The 17,119-nt window shown below is 35.3% G+C and overlaps 3 protein-coding genes across 3 annotated transcripts; 1 reads left to right on the forward strand and 2 right to left on the reverse strand.

The window, feature by feature from the left end:
• Nucleotides 1-1,355: 1,355 nt before the first annotated feature.
• On the forward strand, nt 1,356-2,282 carry LOTGIDRAFT_160487 (hypothetical protein; the record flags this gene model as incomplete). Its single annotated transcript, XM_009055617.1, has 1 exon — nt 1,356-2,282. One exon carries the CDS (start codon nt 1,356-1,358, stop codon nt 2,280-2,282), a length of 927 nt encoding a protein of 308 aa, XP_009053865.1.
• Nucleotides 2,283-3,018: 736 nt separating this feature from the next.
• LOTGIDRAFT_232050 (hypothetical protein) lies at nt 3,019-5,925 on the reverse strand. The gene is made up of 2 exons (XM_009055618.1): nt 5,860-5,925; nt 3,019-5,437 (listed from the first exon to the last, which is right to left on the reverse strand). The coding sequence occupies exon 2, from the start codon at nt 5,435-5,437 to the stop codon at nt 4,337-4,339; it is 1,101 nt and encodes a 366-aa protein (XP_009053866.1). The 5' UTR covers nt 5,860-5,925; the 3' UTR covers nt 3,019-4,336.
• A 4,551-nt stretch (nt 5,926-10,476) lies between these two features.
• Nucleotides 10,477-13,193, reverse strand: LOTGIDRAFT_160489 (hypothetical protein; the record flags this gene model as incomplete). The annotated part of the gene is made up of 2 exons (XM_009055619.1): nt 10,477-12,332; nt 13,112-13,193. The coding sequence occupies 2 exons, from the start codon at nt 13,191-13,193 to the stop codon at nt 10,477-10,479; spliced, it is 1,938 nt and encodes a 645-aa protein (XP_009053867.1).
• Nucleotides 13,194-17,119: the final 3,926 nt, after the last annotated feature.

The raw sequence follows: 17,119 nt of genomic DNA on the forward strand, positions 1-17,119 counted from the left end.
GAAATAACTGTTACAGAAAAAGCTACAGCAGACAACAGGGAAAATCAAACGGACAACAATTACTGGTATGATAATACAGGAGGAGAAACACTACCATATTATGATGGAAGTGGGGACAACAACATCAGCTTCTCTCCTATTGATAGTAGAGGGGGCGAAGAGACAGAAATACCAGAAAAACGTACCAGTTTTTAAACCTACACCAGAAAAAGAATCTGACAAACTCATTGACACATCTAATGCAATTAAATACAAATCTTAACGACATCTATACTGCGCATAGACACAGAGGGGCTGGTTGACAGACGACAGACAGGCTATATTACCAGTGATCTATATAAATAGATTAGTAATTTTACGTTTAATATAGCTTAATTTATTTCCCCGGATACTTTCTATTTATAACCTAATACAACAAGAAAAACTATTTGCCCACTTTTACTTTCCCTTCTAAATCTCTTCGTATTACTCTAAATTTCTAAGAAATTTACAATTTTCTGACATCAAAGTCTAAATTTAAACCAAAAAATGCAAGGCATGCCAAATTTACTATACAAGCATTCAGTATCTTTTCCCCTTTGCCCTCAAAGGTTATAATTTTCCAAGATTAATTTTAGTGTTGACGTATTAAACCTCACAGCAGTAACATTATTTGATTGATAGAGTCGTATGCAGGCTTCGATCAGCTCTAGTTCATTTTTTTATTTAAACAGGACTAGGCTACACATACAAAACAGACTTCAATATATTGATCGTTTTGACAAAAAACAAAGTGTGTTATGTGAACATAAAAAAAGAAGGAAATCGAAGATTTGAATAGTCGGTTTTGAAAGAGATTGCTTCTTGTGTTGCTATATAACGTAATAGTTATAGCAGTGTTTCATAACTGTGTTATATGATTTAGAAACTATTCCATTTCGGATTATTCAATAACTGTATTCTTAGTGAACTGTGAACAGAATTGTATAACAGTGAACGTTATGTGTGTTAACGTAATATAACCATGTATTTTTGACACTCAAGAACATTATTGTTACGGAATTCCGACTTATTACCAAAAAAACATGGATGAGAATGGGAAATGTAAAGTTTTCTTTTATATATCTGTACTAGTTTTAAATTTATGTGACATTATTGTCGATTGGTTATTCTATGTGGAATTACAGGACTTAAAGAAAGGGTTAGTCTTCGGACCAGTCGATCCCTCAATTCAAAAGGCAGTTCTCGCTTTCGCCATTTTGTCGACTTTCCTAAACATTATTGAAATTTTCATTAAAGGGATACAGTTGTGGGAAAGTAAAATATGTGAAAATAGTAATGATATATTGACTTTGGTTGTTATTTTCTTGGGCGAAATGCCCCTGGTAATCTTGAACATTTTAACAGCTGGGTGTCGAGAAGAGTCTTTAAGTATATTTCAACTGTCTAAAGCGAGTGTAATTCTCTTTGGAAATTTAATTCGGATCATATTTTTCTTCGTCACAAATTGCGAAAATTGTGTGAAGAAACTTTTTAATCGGAAGATTTTCTGCTTATGTTTGTTTGGTCTGTTGCTAAATTGCCTTGGATCCATATCCATTTTTATATTAACCCAAACACGTCCAGGTTCAACATTTACTCCTGAAATAGAAGCACCCAAAAGTCTGTTTTCAGAAATCGAAGAAAACCAAAAATATTTCGGAGGCGTCAGTGTTTATTTTCAACATGATGTTTTTAAAAATTTGGAACCTAATCGAGAGAATTTTATTCGTCTTGCAAGAATAGACGACATAAGAAGTAGAGAAAAAAAGAAAATTTTCATCAATTTTCAATTCAACGATTTGCAACAACACCTCGAGATGTTTCTGAGTCGAAAAGTTGAACTGGGAACCTATAAAACTCCCGAACGTTACGTGTACAACAAATCGTCCAACTCCTTACACGTTGTTACGGATACGTCTCCAGTCATCACTTACGACCAGTCATTTACGTTCGCTTTTGATTTTATTCCACCAGTTGGAGTATTTTTAAAAGAATATGTATTTGGTGAAATCGAATATAACGTTAAGAAAGCAGACGGCAATTCTTGTTCCGATGTTTCAGTTCCATTGTTTTATTTTCGTACTGAATTGAGTGAAGAGTCGCACCTCGTGATAGATATGAACAAAACTCCACGGTTTTATACCCATGAAGATCTAACGGATATATCGAAAGTATGGAAAACCGGGTGGATGGAATGTGATTGTACTGGATCTTTAAAACCGACTTTAAACATGGCATTGGACGCTCCTTGTGTGAATTAGACTAATTCACAATAAGCCATGGAATTTATACCTTGGCAAGTAGTAGCCTAAATGGTGGCAGTAAATTGGCAAAGTGTCACAAATGTCCAAAAGTGACATAAGTGTGCTTATTTTATTATATAATATTATGATTTCTTTTATCTAGGCTAGATGAAATCTGATTAAAATATTAATCCTAAACATAATATTTCGTTCTGTTTTTGTGACTCTTTACTCTCCATATGACGTCATTAGTTTTTATAGCCAGTCAGAAAACGATTGAAAAAAAGCAACGAAAATATTGTCATCATATCTCGTAGTGTAATATGTTTTCTGTCGCCAAAAGTGTTTTGAAAAAACCCTGCTTTCAATTTGTTTAATTTGTCATACTATTGTATCATTTTTATATTCTTGTCATCTCTTAGCCATACTTGTTGTAGCATTGTGTAGCATATAAAATAACGTTTTATCTTTTTTGTTAACAAAGTGCCTGTTATAGTAGATCGGATGGGACAGTAAACCAAGGCCCCGTGTGCTACAGGCTGTACACGTTAAAGATCCCTCGATAGTTAGAAATCCTAAAAAAGTAGGCTTTCGCCCCAGGCCAGCAGAAAATTTCCTCATTGCATACTACGTGAAGTTACCTTCAGAAAAGTAGGACGTAAAACTCCATTCATTTCATTTTTCCTATTTAGCGCACTTTTTGTTATACCATATACACTGATCAATGCATTCTGTAAATCACTATCAAATGATGTACCCATTGCTGTGTTATATTTATATTTATATACATTATCATATTATATCTTGTATTTTGATGTATGCTGTCAAAAAGGGCCCAACAATACAAACAAATAAATCTGAATCTTTCAATAATTGCTAGTTTTCATTTTGGACGTTTACTCTAGAAATCTGGAAGCAAACTTACTTACTATACCAGTTCGTCTTCACAAACATTATGGCTTTGTGTTCAAAGACTTTTTGTCAAGGCATTTGACTGGCTGTATAAGCTGGCGTACAATCCAATCAGATCGCTTCATTTACAAACGTCCTTAATACGAAAAAGGTGTCTATTGCAGTCAAGGTATAAGACGATGTTCGTTTACCTTGAGATTGTGAAGATGCCTTTACTAAAAAGTTACATTCGACAATCTCGGCAACTTCCGAAAGCAAGTGGGGCGTAAACGGTGAAGCATTTTTACTAGGAGTACCAACATATATTTCAAAGAGATGTAAGGGGGGAAGGAGGATATATATATACGAGTGTTAAAATTGTACGCGAGTTTAAACAGTCAAGTTTTTCCAGTTTAACGATTTTAAATTTAATTCAAAATTAGTCATTATTATTCGCATAGATCAAGAGATAGCAAAGAAAATTTCTATTTTCTAATAAGGTTTGGGGCAAAATTATTTGTCTTCCCACTAATTTATATTCGCCCGATAGCAGTAAGTTTATATCACTGTATTTATGTAAGATAAGCAAGTAGTCTAAGGTTATAAGTTTGTGTAGGCTATACATGTATTTGTATATATGAGTGATTGGATTGGCATGTTCGCATAATTTATCAATTAACAATAACACAATATTTTGACTGTTAAAAAAGTGCTCAAGGTGCGCCTGCATTTGCTGAAATTCTAAATTGCGTAAAGGTCACTTCAAACCTTTGGACTAAAAGAGAAACAATCAAATAAAAGTCCGTACAAGCAAGATAATTCCGTTAATCAAAATCTCGTCCAAAGTATGGCAAAATCGAGAGTAGATATTGTATAGTAGTAGATTCCTCCAAATAGAAGTACCATCAGGTGTTTTGAAAAGAGTAAGCTCTGCTTCGCGCTCGACAACCGCTACCACTATATATAGGTCAACATCATGAGATACAATCAGATCAATATGTCTGAACAAACAAATCAGCTAAGAAGCAAAATCAGATTTTTAATATTTGTCCAGAAGTTCGCTTTAACGGCCATAAAATTTCCTAAATGAAGTTTGAAGTAATATTGAAATAACTGTGCTAACTAAATTAAAATAAGGAAAATTAATGAGCACTACGAACTCCAGTCTTGAAGAAAGTTCATTATACTTTCGGCACATCAAGTTTACCATCATCAGGATCCTCCTGTTCGACCACAATCTGAGGAACTCCTTCAGCAATTGCCATTTTCTTGTCAGGTTGGTCATCATCAGTATCCGATTGAAAAGATCCTCGAAGCAACTGGACAACATCCCTAAATACGTTGAAATCTTCTTTTCTGTAGATAGACCACAAGATAAACAAACCATCGGTTCCTTGGATCCTCTTCAGTACGTGTTGAACATCTTCTTTGGGAAGAACTTTCGAGAATAATCTCTTGGTGTAGTTCTTGCGAAAGCAGAAGCCAATCAAGCAGATCAGATGACCAAGGGAAAGAATTGCCACCAGCACGAACCACAAACACAGGAGAATGGAGTATTTTTTGAAAACTTCATTCATGGGTAAATTGCAATGTATTGTGTATGTTTCGATAGTGGAAAATCTTCTTACCCTCGTTTCACATAAGACACTCTCTGGAAAGGCCTGGTCAGTGTAAGTGTAATTCTGTTTCTCTCCGTCGGGTGACATGTACTCTGAATTTTTTTCTTTAGAACCAAACGTTGACAATAGGTAAAGTACTTGAGCCAAAACGTTTAGAAAAATCAAAAATTTTAGAAAAATCAAGGACACCGTTCGAAACTTTTGGGAAGATAATTCTTCAATCCGTTGTGAGAGCTCTGCCGCTAGGAATCTCTCACCAAGTTTAGAGTCCGAATTTGATTTCCGGTAGTCGAGCCCTCTCTTCACCAAATGGCACATTCCTTGGAAAACCGTAAACAGTAAAAACAACACAAACAGAATGTAAGGGAACCATGCATGGTAAGATGTAATCAGTGGTTTTTCAGTCAACAATTCGCCTTGGGTTATATTTTTAGATGGTACTGGGTACAATGGTTCATACGTTTCCTTGTTCCAGCAAACTTCATGCATAAAGTGTCCCATAGAAATCGTCATATGGGATGGAACAAAGCAGACAATTGCCGAGTTAGTAAACAAAATACGTATGAAAATAAAGCTGGTAGCAGGCAATAACAGAAAAATGGCCGTCCAAAAGTAGTTGAAACCATTTGTAAACATTGCCTTATTAGGTAACAATGTCGCCATCTGAAAATACACCAATATTTTTTTTTACAGTAAAACTGAATGATGGGAGTTTAGTGCCATTGAAAGAGATACTACAATGTGTTCAACTTTATGTCGGAGACGAAATGTATGAATACGGCGTTTGGCGATTTTCCAGTTTTTGTTGCTAAAATCGACCAAACTGGAATGCTGTCTGATGCCGCTAGTTATTTTGACAATCGTAGAAAATCCAGTTGCCCACAGCTTCAACCATAGGGTAGACAACGACATATTTCCAAAAATGTCATCAATGAAGGCTTAAGTAAGCTGTGAACGCTATTACTGATAAACTTATCTGAACAATTCCCGTTTCTGAGACCAAGGCACAATTGAACTCCGAAAATGGTAAACCTCGAACTTGAGGGATTGTAGAATCATTGCGCAGTTTACATGCATTGGCCTACCTTGGATTGGCCTACTGTTCAATATCCAAAGACAAAAACACGAGAGAAGTTGCTGAAATACTGATATTCAAAGCTTTATATGACTAAAAAGGCGCAACATTCTTTCTGTATTAATCTGTAATGATAATATAATATAATTGGCTAACAATTAACATTTGATATTAAAGAGAGCTGAATTGGCATAAAGCTAAAATGTCAATTTCTTTCTGAGTGAAAGCCGGAATGTAAATTTAAATGGCAGTGAAAATCGTTGAAAGGGACAGGTTCACCATCCGTTCGACGGTCTAAGCAACGGAAATTTAGCTAAACTAATCGGTAATAGTATTCACAGCTCATCGTCGAAATTGAAGCCTCTTCAAATACATGTGTGTTCAGAATTAGAAAAGACATCTATAGAAATAAAAAGTAAAATTTATAGTTTGAGAATTTGAATAGATTATACGATTTTCATGCAGTTCTAAAACTTCTGAAGACTACTTACATATACCCATGACACAAATCAACACCGAAAATGTCGAAAATGTCGAAAAATTCCAAAAAGTACGAAAATTTGGGTGGAGAATTGGACTAATATTCATGCCATTATATTGGAATTAAAATAATAATTAACCATAGAAAAAATATAAAATAAAATATCTTGATCTGTTTCCCTGTATATAATAATTTAAAATACCAAAGGAATAAAATTTTAAAACACCGTCTCTTTAATTCATTTTGAATAGCTCAATTTTACACTGATATATTTAGACCTATTACCATCAAACTACATAGGAAATTATTTTGTTTGATGAATAAATAAATAAATACAATATGCCTGAGTACTAACCACGACCTTCACTTTAATGATTGACATTTTGTAACAATAATTAAGATATGTGATTAAAAAAAAGCATTAATGAATATTCATGTGTTGGTATATATTAGTCATATCAATTAATGTGACCCAGCACTACAAAACAAGGAACATTAATAGAAAAAAGGAAGAAATGTTGGTTGCAGCAGTTTGGGAACAGGGCAAAAAGGTCGCAAAGAAAACTGGACATAATAATCTGAGGACAAGATATTGGTCACTGGAAAAATTGATCAGGCAAATTGATTATTCAAGAAAACTTGACACAATAATCCGAAGATCACAGTAATTTGGTCAGAAGGGAAATTGTGACATAGAACTGGACACAATAATATGGTAGTTGAGTCACAGTAATTTTGTGACCAGGTACTTTGGTCGCGAAAAAAGTGAGTAACAGGGTAAATTGGTCACAGTAATTTCGTCACTAATACATCGGCCAAAAACAATCTGGTCACAATTGCACATCTGTTTTATGCATAAGGGCCCTAATAAACTTCTAAAATCAAACGTTCCTCATCGTTTCACTAATAAGGGTACGCAACTCCATTTTATAAACCATAAAACATATTTCAATTGTGTTCTGATTTGCTGAGATATCAAAATGGAGTGAAATGGAAAGTCCCACTATATGTGTTTGGGCTATTGGAAATAGCATAAACTATTGAAGACAAAAGCCTTCGTAACAGAGCGACACCCGATCTGACGGGACTAAAATCTTTCAGACACTTCATATAGCTAATTAGGTACCCTAATTACCTCCTGTAAATAATGATGGAAATTTAAGTCTCCATCGTCTATCTCAATTAGGTTCGTCTGCGATTAGTTTAACAATAACTTTTAGTCGTCCAGCAATTATTCGGTTGGGCAAAATGGTATCAATTTAATGTCTGAATAATGAAACTTCCGCAATTCTAATCAATTTCTGTTTCATCCAATCGTAGGCGGAGTAGATGTTGAAGCCCAACTGATACTGGTAGCTCATCATAAGCTCACAATGTCAAGCTACCTCTAACTGCGTCTTATACCTTGACTGCAATTGTCACCATTCTTATGTAAATGCGAATACTCCAATCAGAGTAAGCCATAATGTTTACAGTCTTTCTGTGGAGGGCTCTGATTTCTTGTATTCCAATCCAATTTTTGGTATATTTAAACATGATTCACGTCTTTTAATGACAACCATTTCTGTCGGTACTGAAAGGAAATGATAGCAGTCAAGGTATAAGACGAAGTTCGTAATAGCTTGACATTGTGAAGATGGAGGTAGCTGGATTCACGTTCCATCACACTCTTGGCTGGTGAATCGAGTATTTAAACGACCGTATCTCTTTAATCCCTAATCCCTTTTGCTGTGAAATATAATAGTTTTAATTCCTGATGTCAAATCGAGGGGGCGCCAGTGGATTGTGTATTAAGAATATTAAAACCAATTTCTGAAGCACATATTTTCATTATTCCCAGCTTTATCTTTTAATTACATTAAAAACATCTACGACTCACATTTCTTATTGATTTGCCGTATCCTCCAAAATATCATGTTTTTTACTTCATTTTTGTTATTTGCTTGCAATTTGGCACGTTTCCAATATTACGCTAATTATTTGGCTGGGGAATTTTCTAAATGGTGATATCGAGGTTTTACCAATGTTATTAAGTTGTAATGTGCTAATGGTATTTTCCGGTTTGGCTATTGGATTAAAGCTTCTTGGTAACAATATTCCATTTTTATTCACGAGAATTTCTTTCGGATCATTTCGAATCTGATTATACAGCAAGTCTGTTCTTTCATTTACAGACTAGTAAAAAAACCTCAAAATTAAAAAAAATCAGTCACCGGAAGTGGTATTCCCACCGGGAATGGTATTCCTGTACATCAAATCCAGACATACTTAAAACTTTAAATAGTTGATGCAGATCTAGATATGACTATATCCTCACAATGTCAAGCTAGTAGGAACTTCGTCTTATACCTTGACAGCAATAGCCACCTTTCTTATATCAGCGAATACAGTCAATCAAAGCCCTCGACAGACTGTTAATATTATAGCTTATTGTTTACAGACTTTCTGTTTCTGATTGGCTGTATTCGGTAGTGTTCAATGCAATGAAATTGCTGCATTTGCAAACTTCCGCGATACAAGAAAGGTGGTTTTTGATGTCAAAGTATAAGACACAGTTCGCAGTAATTGGACATTGCGGAGATGAATTTATGCTATGCAAGCGAGGTCCTTGGTCTGATTATGTTTGATTTACCAAAGATAAGTTTAAGATTCTTACCAAATGCATTTCATACAGAAAAACCTTCAGAACAGAATTTTGCGTTTACGAGCTAAATTTCTTTCGAAAGAGCCCCTCCGTGAGTGATATATAACATGAACGCCGTCAAAAATTTTGTTTTCTAGAGCAATCATGGACGGACACAGGTAATGACAATATACGCTCCATTTCATGTGGGCGTATATAAAAATAACTTCTTTTATAATAAACATTTTAATAACAACAATGTAAATATTTAAATTTTACAAAACATGATAATATTAAAGCCTACTTATAATTGATAATTTACATTTCATCAGTTCATATTAACATTGCATTCAAAATATGATGAAACCTTACAATCTTAGACAATCAAGGGAGCCGTCTTGGTGAATCTTTGGTTTGATTAAGAGTTTTCTTTATTATAGTCATAGTCATTTACTTTACCTCAATATCAAACGGCCAAAGTTCTTTAAAAGTTCTGCAACATATCACGGCAATGAATGGAAAATGTCCATTGGATAATGTCCAAATTGTCATGTGATCATTGGCAATTTTAAAATTAATGGCTGGTCGTTCATGACTACAGAATCATGTGATCACATAACAGTATTGACAAAGCCTTACATACATAGTTCCGGAAAATTATGACTGCCATTCATTATGGTAATATGTTGCAGACAATATTATGCATCACCAATTATAGTTACAGACGCTTGTTTTTCATAGTTCACAATTTATAATTTCATTCCGCCTCGAAATCTAAGAGATGTAGATTTGAATAAAGGGATAACCAAAAAGAACTTGAAGTGGAATCGTGCATCGTGAAATCTGCAAGACCAGCAATTTTCTTTTTCCGGTTTAATATACGTTTCATTTATTCGGGAGAATGGCTCTCACAAGTATTCAGTAAGAATGGAAAACAACACAATTTATTTTCAGTTTATAAAGGCCATGGTTCGCCACTGTTGAGGTTGGATTTGTGTCTTGATATAATTATGTAAATAGTCTATAGAAGTACTATAAATGTAAGATAATTGCTTAATTCCTTCAAAAATACCTCAAACTAGGAATTTCACTTTCTATTTGCATGTCTTTTCTATATATGGCAGAGTCTCAATAGAAGACGACTCGTGAAGACTATATATGATTAGCAAAACGAAAAAAATCATGTTTCTGAGACTAAAGTGCGACTGGTCAAACGGATGGCGAACATGTCCCTTTAATCTATATAAAGCATATTTAAAGCATTTCCGCTAAGATTAATGGTGGGAAGAAATCATCAAAATCCAGTCGCATATCAGCACTTGGCTATTCTATTCAAATTGTGAATAATGAATAAGTCGCGTTTTATAGCTTTTATAGATCACACGATAACTAAATATTGTGATTATCGTGTTACGAAAGCTATTGTTTACAGTGTAAAGTTGTATTTATGTAAACATTAATCATTGCTTATATTTAACTGGAATTGATTATTTGTTAACCTATTTCTATGAGTTTATAATTTGTTAGAATCCCACACTCAACATTATCACCGAGATTAAAACATATGGATATGTAATTCCTATGATTCCTGCAGCTGATGCTGAAGAAATTTCTTTGGAAAATGGTGGAGGCACCGTCCAATCTTGGGCTAAATGAGCCATAGTTTTATTAGCGCTTGCACAATTCGAGGATTCCTTTTGCAATATAAGTCGTTTCATTAATAAGTTTGAATACGATTCGTCACCACGTTGGATTGCTTTAGCTGTAAATGTATTGCACGAAGCCGCAGGCACCTGAATGATTTCATTTTTATTCAGGACAATCCAACAGAAATACTGTTTATCACCTGCATCTAATTGTCGAGAAATTATAATGGATTTTAAACTGGAAATGTACGTCACAGAGCCTATACATCTATACTCAATTGTGTCTGTTACGCCGCCATTTTGCATATATGACAAAAATATTGTTCTTGGTTTGGAAAACGTCCCTTGTACGATACATCCCTGTTTTCCATGATTGTCTACGAAAGCACTTACTTTTTTCATGGAAGATGGTAAATTACACGTCACGTAATTCTCGTTGTTTGATTCGCGAACGATACTTTGTAGCGGAAACGTTTCTGACGTCTTAATGTCGAGTCTCTCCGTATCGACCAATGTCTTAAAGTTGTCATCGTCACAAATACGAGCGTCTGAAAGAAACACTGGCCACAACATAACTTTGCTCAATCTAAATCGCATGACACTAGGAGACGGTGTGTTGTACTGCAGACACGAAAATCGCGGATAACATCCGTTTGAGAATTCTTGTAATAACACACGTCGCAATGGAATAATTTCCTTGTCAAACGTAACGCATCGGAATTTTCCGATTTGGGCGTAAACCAAAGAAGAATTCTCGATGGCAATTTTTTCGTTGCCTTGTAACGTACTTTTAACCCAACTTCCAAGTATAGACTGTGGAAAGGTACAGTATTGTATGGTTTCGTTTGAATGGCATTGGCCGCATGTTCTCGGACACACGTCCTTGACCTCCGTGGCACAATATTCACCCACCGATTCACAAGCGTAAAATTCATCAGTACATTCGTGAGTGATGTTTTTCTTTCCAATTTTGTCCATTTGTAAATATTTGAGTCTGTTATTATTGATGTTACCCGACTGACAAACCCAATCAAGAAACACAAATATTTTCGCTACGTCGCCATTAGGCGAAAATAACACCCGGATACACCAAAAATACCGATCATTGTTTTTCCGCAAGATGGCGTATTTATCACCACCTTCTTCCCATGATGCAATGCATGTTGTTTTTTGGACGAGATCAAAATTACCCTCAGTGTGAAGACAATTTCTATTGCGGAATCTGAAAGTGATGCCCTCGCCTTCTGTACAATCACTTTCTATTCGTACAGGTGGTATAGTATCGGTACACTTATGATTAATATTCATTAGTCCACTATTGAAATACATGTCAAAATTGTAACCACCTGTAAATGGACAACTGGTTTTATCATCCAGTGAATAGTGTTCGTGTGAAATCCAAGGCCATGGGTCTAGGGCCAACCACTGGTCACGACACAAGTAATCGTTGGGTGTTCCCGGTTTGATATGAGAAGTACTGATTTGAATGACACTCTTACTTCTAGGTAGAAATTTCAAACACAGAAACCTGTCTGTAAATTCGGATTCGATGTGACGTGTGAGGAAGCGATCACCTTGAACGATTTTCCAACATTCTCGGCGGTAACTTGAACACTTGAGAGTCTCTTTGCTGCAATCGTTAACAGTCATTTCATCAGCCTCTACATGATAAGTATTAATACGATCTGTGTGGTTTAATATCCATGGCTTGGATTCTGTCGTTTGTAGAAAATCTGGAAACAAGCACCTGATTCTTTTTTCACTTGCGGATTCCAATTCAACTCGATGGATCAGCAGTAGAAGGATGATTACAATGAACATTTTTGTAAGAAATCTGTAAAGAGAAAAGGGCTAAGATTAATACTGTAATAGGAATACATGCTGCATAAGAATCACTTTTGCTCATCAATGCAATTGACAACAAATATTAAGACCATTCTATATACACTGTTGCTGAATTCTACATAGTGATTTAAAATGCAAGGTAAGACAAATCTATTTTTGGATACTTTAATCCTAAGTATTCAAAGTATTGCTGTCCCACACACGAAATTCGTTTTTCCTGATTATAGAAGAATAAGGTGTATTTCTGTCGTTTTGAAAGTGATACGGGCACCAATGACCATTATTATATTCTATAACACACTACAATAATTCATTTCAATTAATGCTATAAGGACTATTATTACATTTTTGGAGGTATATTTCACTTCCGGTTTCGCATATTAGTTGACAACACAGTCTCCTAAAGGCTTTCCCAATGAAAATATTTTACTCATCTTTGAATACTGATATACTGGTTTCAGTTCCATTATTTTTCCCAAGACGCATAACCTAAAACCTTCCTTTTAAAGTACATTCAAAAAACATATATGTTCTAATTCTATAGATTTGCAATTTTTATCCAACACAGCATAACAAAAAAGAATTCCCACACAGGTATAAATGTCTACCTTCTTCTGATTAGAGCAAAACAGAGTTTGCCTGACTGCTGTACCGCCATAAAACAAACCTTTATACGCTACAATGCACGGATTATTTTGCTGGTCTATCGATCCAGTAAATTTTTCTTCACGTTCTGAATCCCATTGCATGTTTATGTATGGTTCAAATCAGAATAACAAATGGGTCTGTTGTTACATGTATATTTAATACGTCCCTTGATAGTCCAAAACATGTAGACATTTATTCAGACTCTGATAGATAATGTTGGAAAAGTTCTAGGTTATCGGGCAACTTTATAGATCTATAATTCACTTCCTTGTTTGTGTTGATACACACTTCAGGGGCTATAAGGTAGTCGTCTAAATATGTACTTTGTCAGCTGATGGTGGAGCTATATTTCAGATACTAATCTCATGATTACTTCTCAGACTGGAAGTCTTACTTCCTGTTCGACTGCAATTGAATTTACCAGGAGTAGTTTCCAGACCTTAAGTTTTAGACAAAATCATACATATACAGAAGTGTATATTAAAGAGCCTAAGAAATACGGGATTTTTTTTATTTCCTAGACTATACTGTCGGGTGTTCTTCGACGTGCTCGGACCTACACAATGGGTTAATTTATTAATTTAATTACCCTGTCTTTATTCAAGTTTTGTTCTTCCACACACAGTTACTAAATCGTACGTTATCCACTATGGCTATTTTTTAATAAAGGTGCGTGCCAACCCTTAAAAATGACATTGGCCACTTGCAAGCGCATCGATTGGTCGAATTGAAAATCACTTTTCATCATGAATACTCATCACCTGGGTCTCTAATACGAGGTTTAACTGTTGTAGTGAAACGCTGTTATTGTTTTAAACCTGTTAAAAGGCGTTGCAGGTTATCAGTATAAAGTCCAAAAAATGCAGTGAACCTGGCCCAACTGGAAGAAAAAATTAAAATTGTAAAAAAAAAAAATATGAAATGCCGTCATTGTTCTTTCTATATCAAATTTACAGGTGAGGCTATTAAAGGTGCCCTGATTGTCTACAAAATAAAAGAGATTTCAGGAACTTTCTGTATAGCTGACAGAAACGGTCTGAGTTGTCTGAGTAGGAACTCTATTTTTGGTATATTTAAACATGATTCATGTCTTTTAATGACAACCATTTCTGTCGGTACTGAAAGGAAATGATTGCAGTCAAGTATAAGACTCAGTTCGTAATAACTTGACACTGTGAAGATGCTATTAGGGTACCAAAATATGATTTACACGTGTTTCTTTAGACTTATACACTTTCATTGATTTCACTAGGTGCCTGTTGATAACACTAATTACCCTGTGGTCATCTAAAGCCAACACTCGATCGACCTTACTATTTAATAATCTGGAGGCTGTCAACCTACCCAGTGTAAACAAATTATGGCAGCTTCACATTACGACAGTGGCGGAGCCAGGTTTACGCCCAAGGGGGAAGGGGGCGAAATATCTGAGATTGCCCGAATTTCTATCATAGTTATGAGATTTTTGTCCGAAAAACTCTCTTTCGGGCTTGGGAGGGAAGGGAAGGGTGGGGGCGGCTGACAAGATCCATTTTGGCCGAGAAGAAGAACGTGAGCAACTCATGGCGCTTTTCAGTCGTCAGTGTGCAAGAAGCTATCACTCATCGAAAATCAAGTTGCAACCATAATCTGATAGATATGGATATCATGGTAATACAAAACGTATTATTTAGATAAATGTTTGGATTGTAAAAGGTTTAAATCTGTGTAAATGGAACATTACGACAAAGTTTATATTCGTAGATTTAATACAGTATAATTTGCTAGGATTTTAACATTTGAACACTTTTGAAATTGATTCAGTCAGCTATTATATATATCAGAGGTCTTACACACGTTCTCGCCATTAATGGAAAATGTGTGTTTTAACTGCGTACTCTGGGATTTGAATGACCGAGTCGTACACCCAATAGAATACTGTTATATACAAAAGAAACGTAAATTCAGAAAGTAAATGAATATTCGGTTTGATTTAAAATCGCTCGGAGACCATTGATGGCTTGAGTGTTATTGACAATAAAAGTTGCGGAAATCCCTTGACTTGGTCCATTGTATAATTACAGATGTCATAAAATTCTTTTAATGTAATTACTTATACTCTAACAATGTATTTTTAAACTTCGCGATGACCAGATTCCAAAGGGATGTCCAAGTATCATGAATGGGAAATGGGTCAATGTAATGGGTCCTTGCTAGGTGCCCAGCGGTCACCATCAAGCCACTCTCAACACAAATACTAACGATCCGAAACAGTAAAACGAATCCCGAAATCCAAAACAACATATTGGCAATACATTGGAAGCAGCATCATTTCAACCGTACAGGTATCATTTCACAATATGGGTCAATTGCATCATAGCATTGAAACATAATACATGTAGTGAGTAATCACTTAAAATAATGCCACAGTTTTCTAGATCTAATCTAACTTCCAGTGGGAGGAACAAAGGTTGTGGAATTAGAGGAAACTTGATGCTGACAGAGTTCAGACCTGTAGCTACTAATGAAACCTGGTACGAAAATTAAATTCCATTGAGAAAACTAGGTTCTGGAAGCGAGAATGAATGGTATAGTAACAAGATCAATTCAAGAGCTACATTAACATAAATTCCTACGAGATGGGGAAGGGTCGTGGGTTTTTGGTGATGATGATTATCAAATCTATATCCATTTACAGCAAAAATCTTGGCTGGAAACCCAATCGATTTGCGATTTTGATGCATTAAAGACATAGCCGAATATTTTGGTTGCTCTAATATCTACGTGCTTTGACTAAATCAATTAAAGATTTAGCTCATTATGGATTAAGGATGTCTTAATGTGGTGTAACGACCTGATAATAGTAGGCGTTCTCGTGTATTCTATAAAAGCGCTCACCAGAAAATTATGGAACCCAAAGGAGTACGAGCGACATCGGATCCAACAGATTCTTTATAGTCTCTTAGTTTTGGCTTTTGCTCAGTAGTAGGCGTTTTGTATAATGTACACTATGTAAAGGTAATTGTTTATGAAATACCTTTCTTGGTGACTTTCAAGTTAACCTATTTTCATAATTAATAAGTCGGCAATTAGCTAAAAGCCAGTACAGCACAATTAGTTTCAGGGGTAGATTACTGTATAGAAAACCATACAAAGGACGAATTCGAAGGGATAATTTCATGGAGAAAATGTTTGGAGGGGTAGAGGATTGGCTTCAAGAAACAAAAGGCGTAACATAAGTTTTGAAAAAAAAATTTAAGTGTTTTCCAGCTTCCCAAGAAAACAACGTTCCAAAACAGGTTTAAAGATTTTCACAACGTCAAGGAGAAATTCAACTAGGCGCTCGGTCATGGACAGTGGCAGCCAGGATTCCATTGAAGGAAGGGAAGGGTGGAGAATCCGCATCAGAGTACCTCTGCTCCTCTTTCGGATTTTAGAGAGTACTAGTGATGGTGGGTGGGTCAGCGGAGGCCTCACATCTAAAACATCCAACGCCGAGGCCGAGGTTGTCCTTGCACAATATCCAATACCATTTTTTATTCTAAACATTCAGCTACTTTTACTAATAATTTATTATTGATGATAGTATTTTCTTGGTTTCTTTTAAGTTGTACATTTTGTAAATGGGAATGGAGTGTTTGTGCATTGAAGTGAAAGATATTCATTTCTCTTGTTGGTCGATTAAGGTGTTCATTATGAATATTACATCGAACACCAATTATGCTTATTGTAAGTCCATTAGTCAAGAATAACACGCATTATTGCTTAAAAGCTGTCAAAACAAACTCTTTAAGATCGACTGTATGACATAGTACAATTATGAATGAAAAGCTTTGATTTGTGTATAGTAATTCCATTATTGACAACTCGATACGTTATACAGTCAATGAGTACATTGTTAATTCCTTGTTATGTCCAAGACGACTTTTTGCTGTTCAACACACTGTTGCTAAATCGTACTTTAATCACTCTGGCTATTTTTTTTACTAAAGGTGCGTGCCAACGCTAAAAATGACAATGGTCACTTGCAAGCGCATCGATTGGTCGA

The sequence above is a fragment of the Lottia gigantea genome (assembly GCF_000327385.1).
Source record: "Lottia gigantea unplaced genomic scaffold LOTGIsca_25, whole genome shotgun sequence".
Classification (NCBI taxonomy): Eukaryota; Metazoa; Mollusca; class Gastropoda; family Lottiidae; genus Lottia; species Lottia gigantea.

Bases quoted from the DNA above. Each gene is read 5' to 3' on its own strand.
- LOTGIDRAFT_232050 (XM_009055618.1), bottom strand. From the start codon at position 5,437: ATGGCGACATTGTTACCTAATAAGGCAATGTTTACAAATGGTTTCAAC.